Source organism: Hippoglossus stenolepis, chromosome 2, assembly GCF_022539355.2.
Source record: "Hippoglossus stenolepis isolate QCI-W04-F060 chromosome 2, HSTE1.2, whole genome shotgun sequence".
Classification (NCBI taxonomy): domain Eukaryota; kingdom Metazoa; phylum Chordata; class Actinopteri; order Pleuronectiformes; family Pleuronectidae; genus Hippoglossus; species Hippoglossus stenolepis.
Genome location: NC_061484.1, coordinates 19639496 through 19658702, shown reverse-complemented (window position 1 = coordinate 19658702; position 19207 = coordinate 19639496). Strand labels below are relative to the sequence as shown.

The following is a 19207-nucleotide window of genomic DNA, read 5'->3' as shown; positions in this document are numbered from 1 at the left end:
AAAAAGAGAGAGAGAGGGTGGGGACACACACATTTGTGTCAAATGAATCCTGAACATCCTGTTTCAGTTGAAAAGACAGATCTTTCCAAGAATCATATTCAAAAGAATAAACTTTCAACCTTCCCACCATCCTCGGGTCAGTGACATCCCTGATTCAATCTGACGAGGAACGTGTTGCATCCCATTTTCAATACCGACGCATAGCTGGCCACCATTATTCCATCTACGACGAACAATCAGTCCATCTATCCTCACCTCACACGCATACATTCATTTACTGATCGATTATCGGTCACATTCCCAACGGAGGCCTCGCACGCTGTGTTTTCTCCTCCGTCATTCACAGCAGTGGTGAAGGTCGCTAAAACAAAACAACGGCTTAATATCTCAAAATAACGAGAAATTCAAATGTGAGTAAGTAGAAAATATTGACTTGGTATTTCGAATATAGCGCCAAACAATGACTTAGTATCTCCAAATAAAAACGTAATATCTCAAAATAACAACTTTGTATCTGAAAACATGACTTGGTAGAAAATATTATCTCTGTATCTCAAAGTAACGAGTTAGTGACTGAAAATAAAAGTAGAATATGTCTAAATAACGACTTGGTATCTCGAAATATGAGTAAGTACAAAATAAGGACTTAGTATCTTGTTTCAACTTTTAAATCTCACGATTGTTTATTTGTTATCGATCTTTTTTCACCGACGGAAATGGGCTTCCGCAGATTCCCACTGAGACGCAGTGAATAAACAAAGTCGGTACTAAAAGCTGGAAGCTGTCGGACATTGCTCGCACTTTTATGCCTCCGTTATCTCTGTGACACAGGAGGAGTCTGTGCATGACGCCGAGCAGACGGAGAGAGACGCGCGGGTCCGGGCTGTCAGAAACGAGCTGGAGCAGGGGCGCATGCGCACCATCGAGGCCATGCAGCAGTAAGACGTCACCCATTCAAAACAGAGGCAAGCCCGGACACACACCGAGCGAGAGACCGCTCTGCACGACTGACCCACCCGCCTCAGGCATCAGCTGAGGTCCGCTGACCAGAACCCATCCACCCCACCTCCAGCGCTCTCCCCTGGTTTTACTACATTACTATTTATATTAGCATTAGCTGCTGCTTTTTTTTCTTCAGTGAGCATCACGCTACCTGCCGAAGCGATTCCTCCACGATCCTCCACGATCCTCCACGGAGCTCCCCGCTGCTCCCCGCTGCCCACTCCGGGGACATCGCGATGGTTCTCGAGGATGAGCTGAGCACCGCCGCGGCGAACGGACGCACCGCGGCTGTGGATGGTCTCCTCCAGGCAGGGGCGGACGTTAACGGCCTGAACCGATTCGGACGGAGGGCTCTGCAGGTCGGTGTCACCAGATGCGCGTCATCGGCCGAGAAAAAGTTCAGTTTGACGCTTAAATGCGTCTCGTGTTAACATCAAATGACGACAGAATTACGGGCGAAATGAAGTTATGGTTATTTATTACATTGTTCTTTTACTTATTTGGTGAAAAAGCAACGCATGTGAGCAAGACGCAGAGCCCCGTGAGTCTGGGGCCTGCATGGTCAAACTCAGGCATTTTTAGCATTTTCAGAAAACTCACTTGAAAGCTAAATTAAACACAAGCGCACGTTTTATGGAGCCTTTATATTTCTTGAACGAGTTACTAAAGTCAGTGAATGCTGTGACTTTGGATCACTATTTATTTCCCATTGCGTTGTTTTGGATGAGGCCCACAGAAGAAGAGCAGCCTTATAATGGAGAATCATAGTCACGTTAAAAGTAGAAAGTATTGTTATTATAATAAAGCTTCCATTTGCTCGTAATTGACTTTAATCCGCAAAACAATAGATCATTCAAGCGGGTATTGATTTTAGCTTTCTTTACTTCTTTCTGTCTTTTCTTTCCATCTTTCTTTCTTTCTTTCTTTCTTTCTGTTACACCAGCAGTTAAACAGCATTATAGCTTCTGCTGAAAACCTGTACGGACCATAATGTATAATACTGAACGTTAGTTTTTCTTTTTTGACATTTATATTATAAAAAAGAAAAAGGGTAACCCATCTCAAAATGCAGATGGAGTCTTAGTATCTTGCGCAATCCAGCTTTATTGTACCGAGGGGGATATAAACGTTTTTAACTTTCAATTTAAATCAGTTGAATGAAGTATAATGTGTTAGTAAGATGGAAGAAAACGAAACTAAAGTTGTAATGAGGCCTAGAAAAGGCCCGTGGCGCACGAGCCACATCATTTGGAAGTAAAATGTGATGCTGGCCTTTTCCTACTGCGTTGTTTCAGTGCGTGATATGAGGATTGCAGCCGCTCCAGTGGATAGACACACACACTCATATCTCCTATAAAATATAATAGTCAAGATTAAGTAAAATGTAGTTAATTTGGGGACAATGTTTTCTCATACTTGTTTTGTGCCTCATGAAGTTTTTTATCGGGAGCGTCAGTCCTGAATAGCAATGTACTTGTACTTTAAATCCTCCAATAGCCTTTGAATATAACGGGGAGAAACAATAGTAAAATTAGTTATTGGCTCAGTGTGTTTTTATTAAATTGCAAACAGATCAATGCATCCATGTTTGGTACTTTCTGCTTTTATAATGCTGTAACATGTTTCCATGTGTGCAGGATGGTCACATTAATTACATGTGGATCTGCCTAAATCTTTACATCTTTGTTAATGAAGGTGATGATGATGGGGAGCGAAGCGGTGGCTCAGCTCTTACTCGGCCACGGAGCGGACCCCAACGTGGCGGACAGCAGCACCGGGAGCACGCCGCTGCATGACGCGGCCAGGACGGGCCATGTGGGCACCGTGCGGCTGCTGGTGGAGCACCAGGCTGACCCAGAGGCCCGGGACAACAAACAACGTCGGGCCGTGGACTTGGCCGAGGAGTACGGCAACAAGGACGTGGTTGCCTTCCTGGAGAATCTGTGAAACACACCGTGCTGCGGGGCGTTGTGAACCGGGAGGCAGAGCTCTGAGAGGCGGACCCCGCTGCGGGGGCCTGCAGCCTCGAACCGCCTCGAACCACTCAGTGACTGCTGTGAGATCCGTTTTTATTTATTTGTTTCATTTAAACAAGATTGCTTCACTTCTAACGAAATCAGGGTCATCTACAGGCACAGCGTCGCTAACATGTCAAACACGAGCTTAAAAAAAAGCTGCAATAACAATCTAAATGCTGTCACACTTCTCAGTTTTTATTTATTGTTTAGCTTCAGTTGTGTCATTGAAACACTCCATTAAGTGTAAAGCAATCCAGTTGAGCGTTTTACTGTAATATTTGTATAGTATAGTATTTTTAAGGTATGCTTGTGGTTGATTTTTCTCATACTTCCAATGAGCACACTGAATTTTGAATAGTTTGCCATGACAGACATTTAACCAAATAGCACAAAAGCCATTGAAAAATGTTTTGCACATTGGAACATTAGTGTCTTTACTGTGATGCACTATTCTGTGAGAATTATCCCTATAGTCCAATTTCCTCTTCGTGAACATGATCAACAGATCTGGGATAGTATGCACTTTAATAAAATGTCCCTTCTTAAGATTGATCATGTGTTTAAAGGTGGGGAGACGCAAAAGCAAGTGGGTTATGCTTCACATGCAGTAATGGCTGATTTAATGTACCAGAGGAAGAAAACTAAAAAAATCAAGCTATGATTATTTATATTTGAATTTTGTTACAAGTTTGAAGACCTAAAATGTCAATGCACTGTTGAGCCCATGGCAGGAAATTAAAATATTTTTAATTAGGTCACTATTATTTGTATTTGCTGCTACAAAACAGGTTTCTTTTTTAGAATATTTATGATCGGATACAGGAAACTGCTTCACATAACCACTGCATGAATATGGGCTCATGGCTCATTATCATGTTCTTACTGCAGCTCTGGACTTCACTGTTAAACACACCGATCAGATCAAGGCTCATGGAACCATTTATTTTTCTGCACTGAAAATGTTGAGACAAGAATAGACACTATTTGACAGAAAATTGTTAATTTAAATACTTTTTCTACTTAAAGAAAGTCAGGTTTAATCTGCACTTTAGATAAGTTGCAATGTGAGTTTGTAATGTGTATGAAATAAGTCACAATAAGCATCTACCCTTTTCTCAAATTCAACATTAGCTTATAGTTGAATTTCAACCTCTATAGTTAGTGCACTCAACATGAGATTTAACCCCAAACCCACGACACTTCTGTTTTGTCTCTTTTGGAGTTTCAGGCCGGAACACACTGTTTGTGTATCAACAGAGGAACCAGTTAGTCCAACATATGTCAAGCTAAGAATATAACGAAATAATGTCTACATTTCTGTCCGGCAAACATTCCTACTTTGATAAGAAACTCAAATCGGAATTGACAAATCCTGAAGACATAAATACACCAATACTTTATCCTTTACACTTTTTTTTCCTATTCATTATTTTCAACTCTAATTCAAATTGTAATTATTCTGAAAGGCATTCTTGCACAGGCTCACATTTCCCTGCACGTATTCTGATAACGGCAAAACGTGACCTCAGCTCTTTGAAGTCAAAATCTCTGGCGCCCATTTCTGCTGAAAAATATGTTCATAATGTTGAGACAAGGCAACGAAGAGGAAATGCAATGAGACTATTTTTAGATACTCTGCATAGTGACAAGATTCAGTTGCAGCAAATGAAGATGAGAAAAAAGGACATGAGTGGCTCTAAAGGCCCAGCACTCCTACAAAAATCATTAGTTGATGATGAATCTTAGTGTATTGAACATTTTATGTCCAAAAGTGTGTCTCTCCTGTGTCTATAAATGCAGGGATCCGATCTGATATAGAAATAAAATGCTGTAAAAGTTCTGATTATCTGATTCATGTCACACATGCAACAGTGATGTAGAACAAATACAAATGAAAGTATTCCACCAAATATGAAACTGTTCCCCAGAAAGCAAAGACAAATATTCCCGAGAACAAGAATTTTATTCAAACTATTTTTGCTGAAGTGTTTGCAGGTATTTAAAACTTTTTTAGTTGTGTAATATGACGAAGGCAGTAACTAAATATTCATGTGCTAAATGACAAAGACTTTGTTTATTACATCCTGCATTAACAGCAATAAAGACACCAATGGTTTACTGGCAACAAATGTATAAATTTCAAAGGCTTACAGACAACAACAAAATCGAAATCCACAAAAAACTAAAAATCTAGCATAGTCGTAAGATTTAAAATCGTTTCTTGGTCTTTTTAAGTGTTTTGTAAACATGTGATTAGACTGAAGTGTTCCAGAGAGAAAGTGTGGCGTGTTGATCAGAGAGAAGAGGGACTTTTTTTATGCATCTTGAGTCAAGGAAAAAAAAGAAAAACACTGAAACTCCAGCTGCAGACACAGCACATGCATTATTTATGTGAGGCACTTTCTCGTGATTCACTGATGACAAATCCGCAGGCAGAGTCGAGTCTGTTGTCCGTGTAGGAGTCGGAGTCGGTGCAGGTGGTGTCTCGGGTCCTTTTTCTACTCAATTGTTTTCTACACCCTTAGTGTTTTGGTAACATAACCGAAGATTGTGCCATTGACTGCAACAGAAGGAACAAAACAGTTTTTTTCCCCCAATGTATGACTCATATAAATACAGCAATTGTGCTTACTACGTTTAGATCATGTTAACATGGTCTAGTTTTTGTTTTGTTTCCTAGAGGCAAGTTCATTTTCTTGTAGAAGTTGAAGAGAAAAACAAACAACATGATGATAAAATCTTTGTCTTAAGTTGAATCAAAACATCTGTGCCTGTTGTCATTAATAAAATTCCAGTACAACAAAAAAGGTAAAAGGTTTTCAAAGTGTAGCTGTCTGCAATAAACAAAGACAACTTCTAAGGAGAAATGTAACCACTTACCTCACTGCAACCTCAATGCACTTCAAGCATGTTTAAAACTACTGTTACTCCACCAAGGAGAATGTGTTTTTGCCCTCGTCCATTTAGTTTTGTTTTCTTTGCAGGATGGGGTGTGGACCCAAAAAAATTGTTTTTTTTGTGAGATAGGGTGTTTTTGGAAGTTTTCACCAATGCCCCAAGGAATAAATTTAATGAATAGAAAAAAATCTTGCATAATAAGGGAACTGATATCTATGAGAGCGAGCAGTTTGGTGCAGCATGATTGAATTTAAGGGGACTGTTTGGCCTTGGTGGGGGTGTGTGCTCTACTTAGTGCCATTCTAGTTACAAATGGATCTTAAGGATGCACCCAGTATAAAATCACTCATCACGTTAGTCATGTGGTATCACCTTTGAGCATAAATGTGTAATGAATATATACATATATATATATACACACACATATATACACACACACACACACACACACACACACACACACACACACACACACACACACACACACACACACACACACACACACATATATATATACACACACACACACACACACACACAGGTTCAGGAGGTGGAGCGGGTCGATTGTTCGATCCCTGACTCCTGCAATCTGCATGTTGAAGCCCCCCCCCCCCAAATTCCTCCTGATGGCATCAGTAAATGCATTTGATTTGATTTAAACTGGCACAAAAAATGTAATCACCATTATAAACAGGTGGTGTTTTGAAAGGAATTCAGCTCCAGACAGTTTGATGAGACCGACAGAAGACAATCAGACCCTCTTTCACAACTACTCGAAACACTTGATGGAAATGACTCATCAGAAAGTTGACAACTTACTTTCAAGGTCTTCATTGTCTGAGACCAGTCCAGCTGACTAATCTGCGGTATTGCAGTAAGCAGGATACTGCTGGCTTTGTTGGCGTTCTCCTTCATCGTCTTCATTACATTGTCAACACAGACCTGAGATAAAGGAAGAAAAATATCCGGCTGCGATTAAAAAAACACGATGCAATTTTCACTTCCTTGTGTCACAGTTACTTTGTATTTCCCAATAATGTATCGGCCTATAAATGTTTGCACTGTGAATAAAGTTGCGGGAATCAAAAAGTCCCAATGGACATATATTCATGATGTGAAGGAAGCATCCTGTGAAATCAAAGCTGCTGCTGTGATGACACTATCAGATGTTTTTTATATTCTGCATACAATATTCGTCTCAATTACGCTCAAGGATAAAGTTTGTGATATTGATACTGTATAAATATATATATATATGTTGTGATGAAGAAATTCTAATAAAAACACAAAACCAACAATGTGTTAGTCTTTGGCTACTTTCTGACTTCCCAAGCTTGTTGTTGACAATCAATCAATCACAATCCCACACAATCCCATCACAAAATAGCTTGATGATGAGTTCATTAAATTCACTAGAATTACCACATTGCACTTGTATGCCTTTGCAAACCAGAGCAGTTTCAGTCTACATACATTTATCCTCCGGACTCATGAGGTGACTGTGACCTTTGACCCCTGAATTCTAATCAGGTCATCCGTGAGTCCAAATGAACAAACGTATAATGAATTTGAAGAAATTCCCTCAGGGCATTCACTAGAATGGAACGACACAGACAGCCCGAACACATAATACCTCCAGCCACTGGTGTGTGGGCATAACAAGCTAAAAACAAACAGGCCCTGAAGCTTTTTGAAAATGACAGACAGCAGTAAATAGTGCATCTGCGATGGATTAATACATATTTGCAGCTGTGGCCATGAGCACTGTAATCAAAGAAAATGACACCAGAAAAAAAAAATCAAGAAAAGAAAAACGGTCCAATGCTGAGGCTCATTCATTTGCTTGAATAGATTCTGCAACACAACGGAGGTCTGTCACACAGATGATTAGGTTTTAGTCAGTATTGGACTAATGGGAGCCAAATATACAACATATAGAAATATGTACTCATCAATATATTGTTGTTTCAGTAAGACCACTGAATTTTGATAAATAATGACATTTAAAACACTGAAAAAAATGTATTAATGACAATATTGAATTTTTAGTCCACCTTGAATACAAACTCCCTCCCCCACAAAGTCGCTGTATTGCACATCATGAAACATGTCAAGTCAAGTTACAGCTCAATCCTGGATGCTGGGGTGAAAGTGAAAAGTTAGTTTCGTTACGAGGGTATTGACACAGCTGTCACAGCAGAAGCTGTGAGCAAGCCACCTTAAATTTCAGTGCAGATGCGACGAGCAGGTTGTTGTTTTTCAAGCAGTGAACTGTGCCCTGTACACCAGTGAGTCATCATTAACAAGGCAGCGAGTTTAAAACCATTTCACCTGCAGAGTCTATATTAATCCCCTTTATTCACAATCCATAACTCCCCTTTAAGAATGTGGAAATTTAAATCTATACGTCTGTAATTATTTATCTGATTCCCGGTCGAGAGTATAAATGTGTATCCAAATTAAATGATATGATATCTAAGGGTTAATTCTTATATCATTTCTCAGCCAGACGTACAGTGATCTGTACAGTAAGTTACAACCTTGTTTTCGTCCTGTGCTGCATGATTATCTCCTGCAAACATTAACACTTCACTTGAGTGCTTTGTTTTCATGTCACACTCAATGACTGGGTTCGTATATTTGTGGCATTTGCGAGGACGAAGACAGTGAAGTTGATGACTCACTGTGAGTCAACCTCCTCTGGCAGGGCTTCCACCGGAGGCTGGCAGGCAGTGTGCCGGCCCAGGAGGTAGTGAGAATCTGGTAGGGAATGGGGGGGGTAGGTGGGCGGAAGGATGTGGCGAGCATTCGGCAACAGGAGGGGGAAGAGGTCAGCGGAAGGAACTCGGAAGTGGAGTTGTGAATTGGGCTGGATCAGTGACTAATAAGCTGAAGCTCGCCCACATGCAATTTTTCATTGCATTACCCAGAGTGTGTGACAGAGAGTAGGTCACTCGGAAGCTGTGTGATACGGACGTCTGTTTATGGAGCACAGCTGGAGAAAACTTCAGTGGAGAAAGAAGACCAACTAAAACAACTGCGCTAATCAACCAAAATGCTGATACTTGTTATCCTGAACCACATTATTATATTTGTTACTAATATGTATTTATACAGATCCTGGAATAATACACATATCACTAAAAACGACTCCATATCATTTTTTTCCTTATATATAGTAAAACAATGGACAGTTTTTATATAACCAATACAATTAAATTGATCAAAAACTACTTTACTCTGTGGCAAAAAGTGAAGAGCTCCTTTACCCAAACTTTGTTGTGCTTCTTGCTACAAGACGACACTAATCATCACAGATCACAGTAAACAAGGTCCCTTTGTAACGAAGAAAGTGAGAACAATAACAACTACTGATTACTTTATGCATCAAACAGAGTTTCTGCAGGTTTCAACCAATTAGATTTACGACTTTTTAAGACCACATTCTACCTAATAATTCCATAAATGACTCTCTGTCTGTGGATTGCATATCTCACGAACTATTCAACTAATCGTTTTCACACTTGGCATGTGTATTTGAAATGGCCCGGGGAAGTCCAGAGCCGACTTTGGGGCAATTTGGACACACAAGATTCAATATTTATAAACTTTGAGTAAAAGAGGCGACCACTGCTCTGTAGCAGTCAGAGGGTCCAAAAAAAATGTCAGGGGAATAAAAACAGGTCCAAATAAAACAAACGAAGATGTTTGCTCATAGTTAACGGACTTTTTGTCTGCCACATGTTTATGGAAACATTAACATCTGTCCATCATCTTTGTTTTTATCTCCATGTGATCAGTGATTATTGACTTGATCTGCTGTGTTGCAATCAGAGAACATAATTGAGCAATCATTTTTTTATTGTTTTATTATTGGTTCACAGCTTGGCACGAGCAGTTAAAACCTGTACATTTGACCGACGTGGCACAATTTCATCTAAAGTATTTGCTGCAGAGCATCTGAGTCCTGGAACCCAGTTTGGGAATCACTTGTGTGAAGTGACCAGCCCAAGGATGTAGAAACAGCTTTAAGAATCAGCTGGGTGTTTAGTGAGGACAGGGTAAATAAAGCCCTAAGGGAAGTGGTCGACAGTAAAATTAGATATGCACTATTATCCCTGATAATAGTTAGAAGAGGTCACTCTGCATTTTTTCTTTCTCCAGCAAGTGTAATGTCCCCCATTCATAGTACTGGTGACGAACAATTATCATTGGCTCAGTTTTATGAGCAAAATGGGGGAAGAAATGAGTGAAAAATAAATACACACATACATACAAACATACATACATAAATAGAACTTGCTGTTCATTTACAATTTAGCTTATACTATAGGTAAGGTAGAAAACAAGATAAATGATAAATAATAAATGCTATTTTAGCTAACATTTTTAGCTTCCTGTTGCCTTGTTGATTGCCTTTACCCAGGTCTCCAGTTACGATTAGCATAACGTTAAAAATAAAAGACAAATAAAAGTGTGATGCAGTTGAAATGAGTAAAGGAGGAGGAGAGAAGTTGCGGAGGAATTTATGATAGAATAAAATAAAGAAATGATCGGGGAGCACGTGATGTCACCAATGACCAGCACTGACTCACACAAGGACAATGGCAGCAGAAATAAATAAACTCAGCTGTTAGGACCAGCCTGTCACTCACCGCCTCCTCATGTTCCTTCCAACAGTCATAGTCTGTTGCCATGGCGATGCTGGCATAGCACATGCCGGCCTCCTTGGCGAGGGCCACCTCGGGCACAGTGGTCATGTTGATGACGTCAGCGCCCCACTGTCGGAACATCAGGCTCTCTGCTCTCGAGGAAAAGCGGGGCCCCTCGATAGTCAGCATAGTCCCTCGCACGTGACACTTAACGCCCAGACTCCGCGCCACCTCCACCAAAACCTGCACCAGGGCAGTAGAGCTAGTAAGTGTCTCCACTCAGCAAATTGAAAGAGGAGCAGGTGACTGTTCACATGGTTTGAATAGTTACTGTATTTATCTCATCTTGTTGAGATAAATATCTTCTTGCTGCGCTGTTTGGTATCTGCTCATCTGCATGTTTCAGTCTATTGCTATCTTCAATGGACTGAAACATTACACAATATTTATTCCAAGACAGGACTGCCCTCAACACAGGAGGGTTTTTGTGAACCCAAAATTTTGTCACTCTGAGATACTGTTTTCAATTTAAAAACACTAGTTAATGAAAGAAACTCAAGGTCATAGAAAAAGTTCCTGAAAACTGTAAAATGCTCATCTTAAGAAGAGATGTCTTTAAGAGTTTCAAAGTTTCAAAACATGAAATTAATCTTGTTTTGGTTTCTGCTTGCACGAGCTTGCAGAATTATCTTTATCAGTTCAAAAACTGAAGCTACATCTCAGACATGAGGTTTGTAAGATTGTTTAAACGTATATACCTTTCCTCTTCGTTTTTCCACCTCCACACTTACCCTGGTAGAAATTTTGGGAAACTCCAAATTTGAAGTAAACTAATTATTCGAAAGGTTTGGAATAAATAAACGTACAAGACATCTATGAAATTAGATATTTGTCCAGGTATTCATGGACTCACCTCTCTGGTTCGGTTACAGAAAGGTTCGGCCATGGGGATGTGACACACACCTGGAGGACTGGTGGGCTGTCCATCATACAGCGTCTGAGATCTCTTTGTGGTCCTGGCAAACAGGAGCAAACACAAAGGACTGAAAGTTATTCTCATGGCAACCATGGCTGGATTGTTTATTAATATTATCATCATTAACCTATTTAAAACGTGAAAAGTCCTTTCACAGCTATCTAGGACCATAAAACAATTCACAGATTATGGCAGCACCTGGTCTCTATCTTTATGGCAACAGCTCTCCTCCAGTTTACAAGTTTACACTTCTGCTGAAACAGTGGGGTCACGCAAGGCACAGTCCCAGGCACAGTCCCACTCCTTATGGAGGTGGGTAAATAGTATGCAACAGACCGATTTAGCCCGGTGGCTTGAGAGTACCAGGGTTTCTGTGACTGCCAGCAGCCTCTAAGTCTTTAATAAACACTGAATTATAAGATGGTGCCGTTTTACAGACCATTATGTAATGAAGTCATCAAAAAGATAGATTTCTCAGTGGTGGCAAATCAGCAAAACACATTCTATTTGTCATATTTTCCCAGAGATTAGCACGTCATAACACAATTATCTCAGTCATTCAAAATATGCATCTTTCAATTATTGCCCAACCCCAATCGCTTACTCATAAACCTTGCACTGGTGCTTAAATATTTTCAGCAAGCTGCAGCTCCACCCTACTGAAAGAAGAAAAAACTCACAGTAGTGTGTGTGTGTGTGTGTGTGAGAGACATAAACTGCGGTCTGAGGACAATGCTTGTTTTTGTGACAGCAGTCGTGTTATCTTGGTCAGGCATCATTTCATATGCAAGAACATTTTAAAAATCACTGTTGCAAATGTTTCCCACACATTTTTATCACCAATGGCAACAGTTTTGAAAAAGGACATTATCCATGCACTCATGTTGGATGGAATCTATGCTTTTGTTTCCATCCATTCTGTTCTCAAATTTTTTTTAAAGAAGGAATACTGTACAATTAAATACTTTACAAGATGAGGTTTTGGTTCATCTAGCAATTAATGATTATTATCAAATTAATTTAATATAAAATATACTGTTTAACATTAAACACACCAGATTTTTTTCATCATGATCCATGAATTATTACCTGAAAGATCTGTGAAAATGTTAAAATATTCCCCATCTCGTAATGTTGAAGAAAGTGAAAAAAGTGTCCCTGGATCCTTCCCACTAATGCGGAGCCGCACCAAAATGGTACTTTCCTGATCCATAATCACATCCTTCCACCAAGTTTCATGGTAAATCGGTTGAGTCGTTTTTGCATAATCCTGCTAAAAAACAAACACTAATACAACTATAATCTCCATGGCTGAGGTAATAAATGTCAAGTCTTTAGATGCTACTTGATTATTGCAAAGCGAAAAAACAACAAAATATATAAAGAGCAAAGATAGATTTTGGGACCTTTGGTGTTTTAAGGCCCATGTGAGACTGTAAAACCTAAAACTCGACAAAGCCAGTGACACTGACCTATATATGCAGCGATCAAATGTTTGTTTTTTAGTAAATAAGAAGAGGTAATGACAAAGATTGTGGCATCCATAAAGTGAAGCCTTGAAAACAAGGCGTCACATGTTGCAGGACAAGTCTGAACAGGTCCCAGCCAACGACTTCCTCATTTCTGATAAACAGATCTCGTCTGTGCTTGATTCTGGTAGCTGGGCTATTCATCGGTTTCACCAACACGGGCGAGTAAAACCACAGGCAACGTGATAAACTTGTGTACAAGTATACAGGGGAAACACACTGACACAATTCAGACTCAAATCAGGCAGTTGTCTGCCAACACATTGCTAACAAATAAACCATCCTTACTAAAAAACAAGCACCTCTCACTGCACATATTGAGTTATTGAATGGAATTTGTGCAATCCGCCGACTGAGAGAGAGCACCACACAGCCTCAGGGTCACGCTCATTGTATGTTACACATAGGAACACATGTATAAGCCTTGAGGTCAGAGATACTGCTGAGAGAGTATAAATTCTCATGGAAAGATATTCTCAGGTTCACCAGCAAGAGTTTTTATTTCTAACGGAAGAGTTCATAATCATCTTCTGCAATCTGAGCCACTGAGACAGAATACCTGGGTCCTGTGTTGATGTTCATTACGAAAAAGCTGATGTGTGTGGAAATGCATTTCAACAAATTCAAGTTTTATTCTTACTGAGGTCATGGATTACGCCACTTGGTTGTGAATACAGCCATCCATTGCTTATGTACACATCCAGCAGTGACAGCGCAACACTGTCATTATCATTCATTTGGTGCAGTGCCTGAGTCAACCTGAAAAAAGCAAGTCCAACACCCACTCTATTTGCTCTGGTCCTGATAGAAATCGCTCTCTTTAGTTGTTAAATGCTCCTATTTGTTCACCAGCCACCTCAGCTGAGGAGGTTATGTTGTCTGTGTACAGCCCACAATTTGTGACCGTTGACTGTACAAGTCAACTGCGCAGGCTCCAGGTACAATATATCCACCCACTGGAATTGAATGTGGGAGGAATCCATGAGTTGAATACCAGACCAATGCAGACCCTCGTTTTAAATATGAAGGAAGACAACTAATCAATGAGCTGATCGCACAATTCAGGACATAATTCCCTTTAGCTTCAACACTATATATATAAAAAAATTAACTGTATATAGCTCAACATGACAGCCACTAGCAGGAGAGTGGATATTAGCTGAGCAAAATGAATGAATGAGAACTGACTGCTCACAACACGCAAGATACACAACAATGACAGGCAGGAAGGAAACCCAACACTTTACAACTATCTGTATAGTAAAGGTTGTGCTGTAGATGCTCTGTCACCACACTGGGGTTAACTGTTTCCATAGGTGGAATGTCACAGAGACTACATTTTTTATTCTCACCAAAGCCTGAGGCAAACTGTGACACCTGAGAGCTCAACAAAAACAAATTAAACACAAGTTAATAGATTGTTTCCCACTGAAAGTGACGGTAAACAAAAACTGGCTTTAACAAGTGCGTCAACCACAGCGAGTAACTCTTTCCTCTTTCTCACTCAGCTATCTGGATGCTCTCGTCACACAGTAACATGAGGCGTGTCACTGAGATTTGTGGGAAGATGTTTGTACAGTCGCCCTCCTGTACACTTGTTACAGAACACCCACCAAGAACAACTTTTTTCACGAAGCTTGAACTATTTAACAAGAAGAGAAACATAAACAAATAATATAACAATAACAACACATTCAGTTATAAATACCTTATTTCAAAGAGTTTACTTCATAAAAGCGAACCGTGAAGTCATTTAATTCACATAAATATACTTTGTACTCTAAAATTCAAGTTTAAGGCTGTGCTGTAAATTATATTATGATGCTGTAAGTTATTTTAATGTTACAAAGACAAACAAGAATCTCAGCTATAGTTATTTTACCTCTGAATATACTTGAAAAGACATTTGATCGGACAGTCAGGAAGTTCCCTAAGTTCCCCCTTGTGGGCCGCGCTCACAGTTTACACATCTGGACAGGGTTTTTTTTGCTTCATCTAGATTCTGTGACTTCTCCCTGTGATTAGCCACGTGTGCACTGGTGTGAGAAAGAGCAGCGAGACAACTGCTCAGCAAAAAATGTCCCGACATTGGTCTTGACCGTTAAATAGTGGCCACAATCATTTTGCTGAATAGCACAGAACACCTCTGTGCTGAAGTAATATGGTGCCTGAGTGCAACTAAAATTAGGATCATGTTCTGAACCTTGTTAGTGAGACAGCTGGACACCAGAAAAAAGGCAATCTGTGAGCCACTACAAAAAAATCAGGGTTCCTGCCAGTTTCACCAAGTTAAATTTAAGACTTTTAAGACCAAAATGAATACAAATTCAAGATCTATGTCAAGTACGACAAATATGAAGTAATATCCCAGAATCCAGAGTCCCAAAAATACTTACACTTACCCCTTAAAAACCCTGGTATCTAGTAAACTACAGGCGGAGACAGTAGATATCCATGACTATCCAATACCTAAGCTGAATGTCCTGAGCTATATTCTGACCAAGTGTTTGTAGACTCATCAGTTCCATGTTCAATTTGTTTGTAGTTTAATTACAGGGTGATTATACTGTATCTGTATCTTGGAGAGAGAACGACAAAAGATGGGAATATTATAAACTATGCATGACGTCAAACATTCCACTAAAAAACAACTACTTTAAAGGTTCAGTGTTTAAGGTGAAAGGGACCTATTGGCACAAACTGAATATAAAATAAACCGTGTGATGTTTTCACTAGTGTGTTTCATCTAAACTTTACAATTTGTTGTTTTCTCTACCCTGGAATGGGCCCTTTGTATTTAAATACTTTATATTTACATCGGGAGCGGGTCCTCTCTACGGAGGGCGCCATGAAGGAGCCAAGACTGGACAAATTAAACATCTTTAGAGGCCCGGACACAGGCACAAGAAGCGCCTGCTCCTATCCGCCAGCCCAGTGAGTGGGGGAGGGAGAGACAGGCGCCGCGCACAAGCTCCACTGGCCTCCAGCCAGGATGCCAGCACACGGAGAGAGGGCTTCCCTCTACCGGCCCAGTATTTGATGACAATAAATATTTTTTCCGGCATTCTAGAGCCTGTCCTTTTCATTCACGGTGTGTGTTCGGCGTGGGCCTCTCAGCATTATCGCTCTCTTTTTCCTTCCCTCCCACCCTCAGTCTAACTCTCATTCACCCACTCGTTCCGTAAAGAGAGCCGGGCCCGCCCCGCCCCGCCCCATCCCGGCCAGGCTCCACCGGCGTGTCCCTACCAATAACAGTGCTCTTTTATGCAGCACCAGAGGAAAATCAACCAATCCAATACGAGTCTCGCATTGTGGAAGTATCGCAAGATGTAGTTGGGGAGAGGCCTGCACTGAAAGTCACTAAGTAAAATTTCAGGAAAATGTCCAAAGTTCAGTGCATTTCTGAAAGCAGCAAGAGAGTAAAATGAGTAAGGTACTATGAAGAGTATCTAAGTCCTGGGAGTAAATTGAAGGGAAAAAAACTAAAATGACCAGATTAGCAGGTTATCTGAACCATAATCTGATGTGTTCACACTCACCTGTCAATGAACTGATCTATGATGACAATGTCTCCAGGCTGAATTTCCTCCCGCAGTGAGCCACAGGCTGTGGTAACCAGCAGATGTGTACAGCCCTCTTCTCTCAGCGCCCAAATATTGGCCTGGTAATTCACATTGGATGGCATTATGGTGTGTTGTCTCCCGTGCCTACGAATAGGAAAAAAACAGCATTTGAGATACAGACAGTTTACACTGATCAATTTCAGAGATATAAAAATATATGCTTAGATGTAACAGGAAACTAATTTTATATGGAGTGAAATATTGTGTGAAGAGATGCAGAAACTACAGTGTCTAGTATATTTGACAAGTGCACAGAATTTCCACTAGATGGTGCTAACAGATAACATTTTCATGATTCACATTTTCTTACCTTGCAAGCAGGACACACTCCACATTTTTTATCTTTCCCAGTATCAAGGCATCAGACGGCTGTTCAAAAAGAGCAGAATCATCCAATTATGAATAAAACAGTAAGGAATTATTTTACTGCAAGGAATCATTTTACAAAAAATATGCCAGAATGCCAGCAGAGCTTGTTATTTACATCGATCTATTAAAAGGTCCAGTGTGTAAGATTTAGGTGGAAGGGATCTATTGGCAGAAACTTAATATAAAATATTCCTAGTGATGTTTTCACTAGTGTGTTTCATCTAAATTGTACTAATTGCTGTTTTCTTTACCCTAGAAGGTTATGATTTGGTCAACAGCTTCACTGACCTTTCCATATGGTGTATCCACATATCGCTCAGTCCTTCCCTCCAAGATGTCTGGATCATTAAGGCCTGAACCACCAATTATTCCAATCTAGATCAAACAATCGAAAAAGATTAACAGTCAAATTTATCAAACTTAATATCACACTAATAAAACACTTACATCTGTATAGAGAATTTAAATGTAAACAAATTCCTTTTACATAAGAGAATTGGGAAATCAAAGCAAAGATAGTAACACAAAAACTGTTTCAAACTATTTGAGCACTTCGTCAAATCATGTAACCAATTGGCAAATTCATCTGGTAAGACTTGATGCTGTTATTTCCCCCAGATACAGAGAGCTTTACAAACTGTACGTGTAGAACTTAAGTGTTTATTATCAGTTGACGTCTGTGTTAAGTCTATTAAGTTTAAGCCTAAACACACTTCAGAGACAAATATTGTACAAATATTAAAGTGAACCTAAATGTCATTTCAACAAAAAAGTTACTGTTTTGATTTTCCACAGTGTGGCTACTCTCTTTCCTTCCGAGCTATATGCAACAAAATATTCATATTTTTAACGCACAATATAAACATAAATGCAAATCTTTATTAATAAAGATAATACTACAGTAATAAAAGGTTAGGGTTGGGGTTAGATAAAAGGTTTCCTGGGATGTTTTACTACTTTTCATTTGAAGTATGACCTGAATTCCTCCTCCATGCAGTCAGCTGTCGCGGTGTGTGGTTAGAGATGCCGGGTGACCACGTGCTCCAGGGGATGCACCTCACATGCTTCCGCTCCAGCTCCTCTTGACAGTACACTGAACTTAGCCTGTTAGCATGTTTATTATTTTTAGCTTACACCTTTAAAGCCGACACACTTTAAGCTTGGCTAACACGATGCTAACGTCTACTAGCTTATTTCCCCCCAGCACTTCATGTTTGTCAGAGCTGCAGCTGCTGTGAATTTACCTGAGCTACGCTTCCTCATTGATTTTCCAGACTGACGTTTATAGTGGGGCGTTACGTGGTGGCTCCTTACCTTAATGGGCGCAGTGGAAGCCATGACTGGGTCTTCTCCTGTTAAAGTAAAGATGCGGCAAAGTACTGAGGCAGAAGAAGCTTTACAGTCTCTGCTTAACATCCGCCACAGAGCCGGAAGTCAAACATTTCCCTTCCTGTAACCGTGCTTTCAAAACAAAAGCGAAAGCGCTTTATCTTTTCTCTTGAGAGAGAGAGAGAGAGAGAGAGAGAGAGAGATGTTTAATACGCTATCACCTTATAGAAGACATATCACATAATTATCTGGTAATAACAGATAATATACTTGCTTACTTAGCCAAAAGGCAGAGACGCCATACTAACTGTATACTCTTAATTACCTGTCCCAACTAAGCTGATGAGCAAACTGGATATCATATTTCATTGTTTAAAAAGATGAGCATCTTCGCTCATGTTAATTCACAACCAATGACAGGTTTTACAGTTGTGGCTCATCTGTGTATATAGTGTGTGTAGTCTACATTATGAAAAGGTTGTGAATAAACACGAGGAGGTGTTCCAGCTGAAATACAGTACTGCATTAAATACAGTATATCACATGGAAACAGTAGGTCATGTCATCCTGGGAGGGTGGAGGAAAAAAAGGGAAGAGAAAGTGAAGTGTGTGCATGAGTCAATTGGTCATGACGTTCAGAGCTATGTTATTTATGATGGTATACTATGTCCAATTATACAAGGTCATTTTAGGACATTGGTTAAAGAACTGTTAAGGGTAAACTGCTTTAAATGCTGGCTCACTTTTTTTTGTGCCATTTTAACCACATTCACCACATTTAACAGGAAGTAAAGAACACACTTTTTCTGCC

General features: G+C 40.0%; 2 protein-coding genes across 2 annotated transcripts; one reads left to right on the top strand and one right to left on the bottom strand.

Annotated features, from left to right (window-relative positions):
- The first annotated feature begins 830 nt into the window (after positions 1-830).
- cdkn2a/b (cyclin-dependent kinase inhibitor 2A/B (p15, inhibits CDK4)) lies at positions 831-3773 on the top strand. The gene is made up of 2 exons (XM_035181620.2): positions 831-1361; positions 2698-3773. Exons 1-2 carry the CDS (start codon positions 1239-1241, stop codon positions 2947-2949), a joined length of 375 nt encoding a protein of 124 aa, XP_035037511.1. The 5' UTR covers positions 831-1238; the 3' UTR covers positions 2950-3773.
- Positions 3774-4964: 1191 nt separating this feature from the next.
- Positions 4965-18523, bottom strand: LOC118123912 (methylthioadenosine phosphorylase). The gene is made up of 8 exons (XM_035181606.1): positions 18382-18523; positions 17356-17442; positions 17009-17067; positions 16615-16782; positions 11484-11586; positions 10574-10813; positions 6738-6860; positions 4965-5580 (listed from the first exon to the last, which is right to left on the bottom strand). Exons 1-8 carry the CDS (start codon positions 18481-18483, stop codon positions 5542-5544), a joined length of 921 nt encoding a protein of 306 aa, XP_035037497.1. The 5' UTR covers positions 18484-18523; the 3' UTR covers positions 4965-5541.
- Positions 18524-19207: the final 684 nt, after the last annotated feature.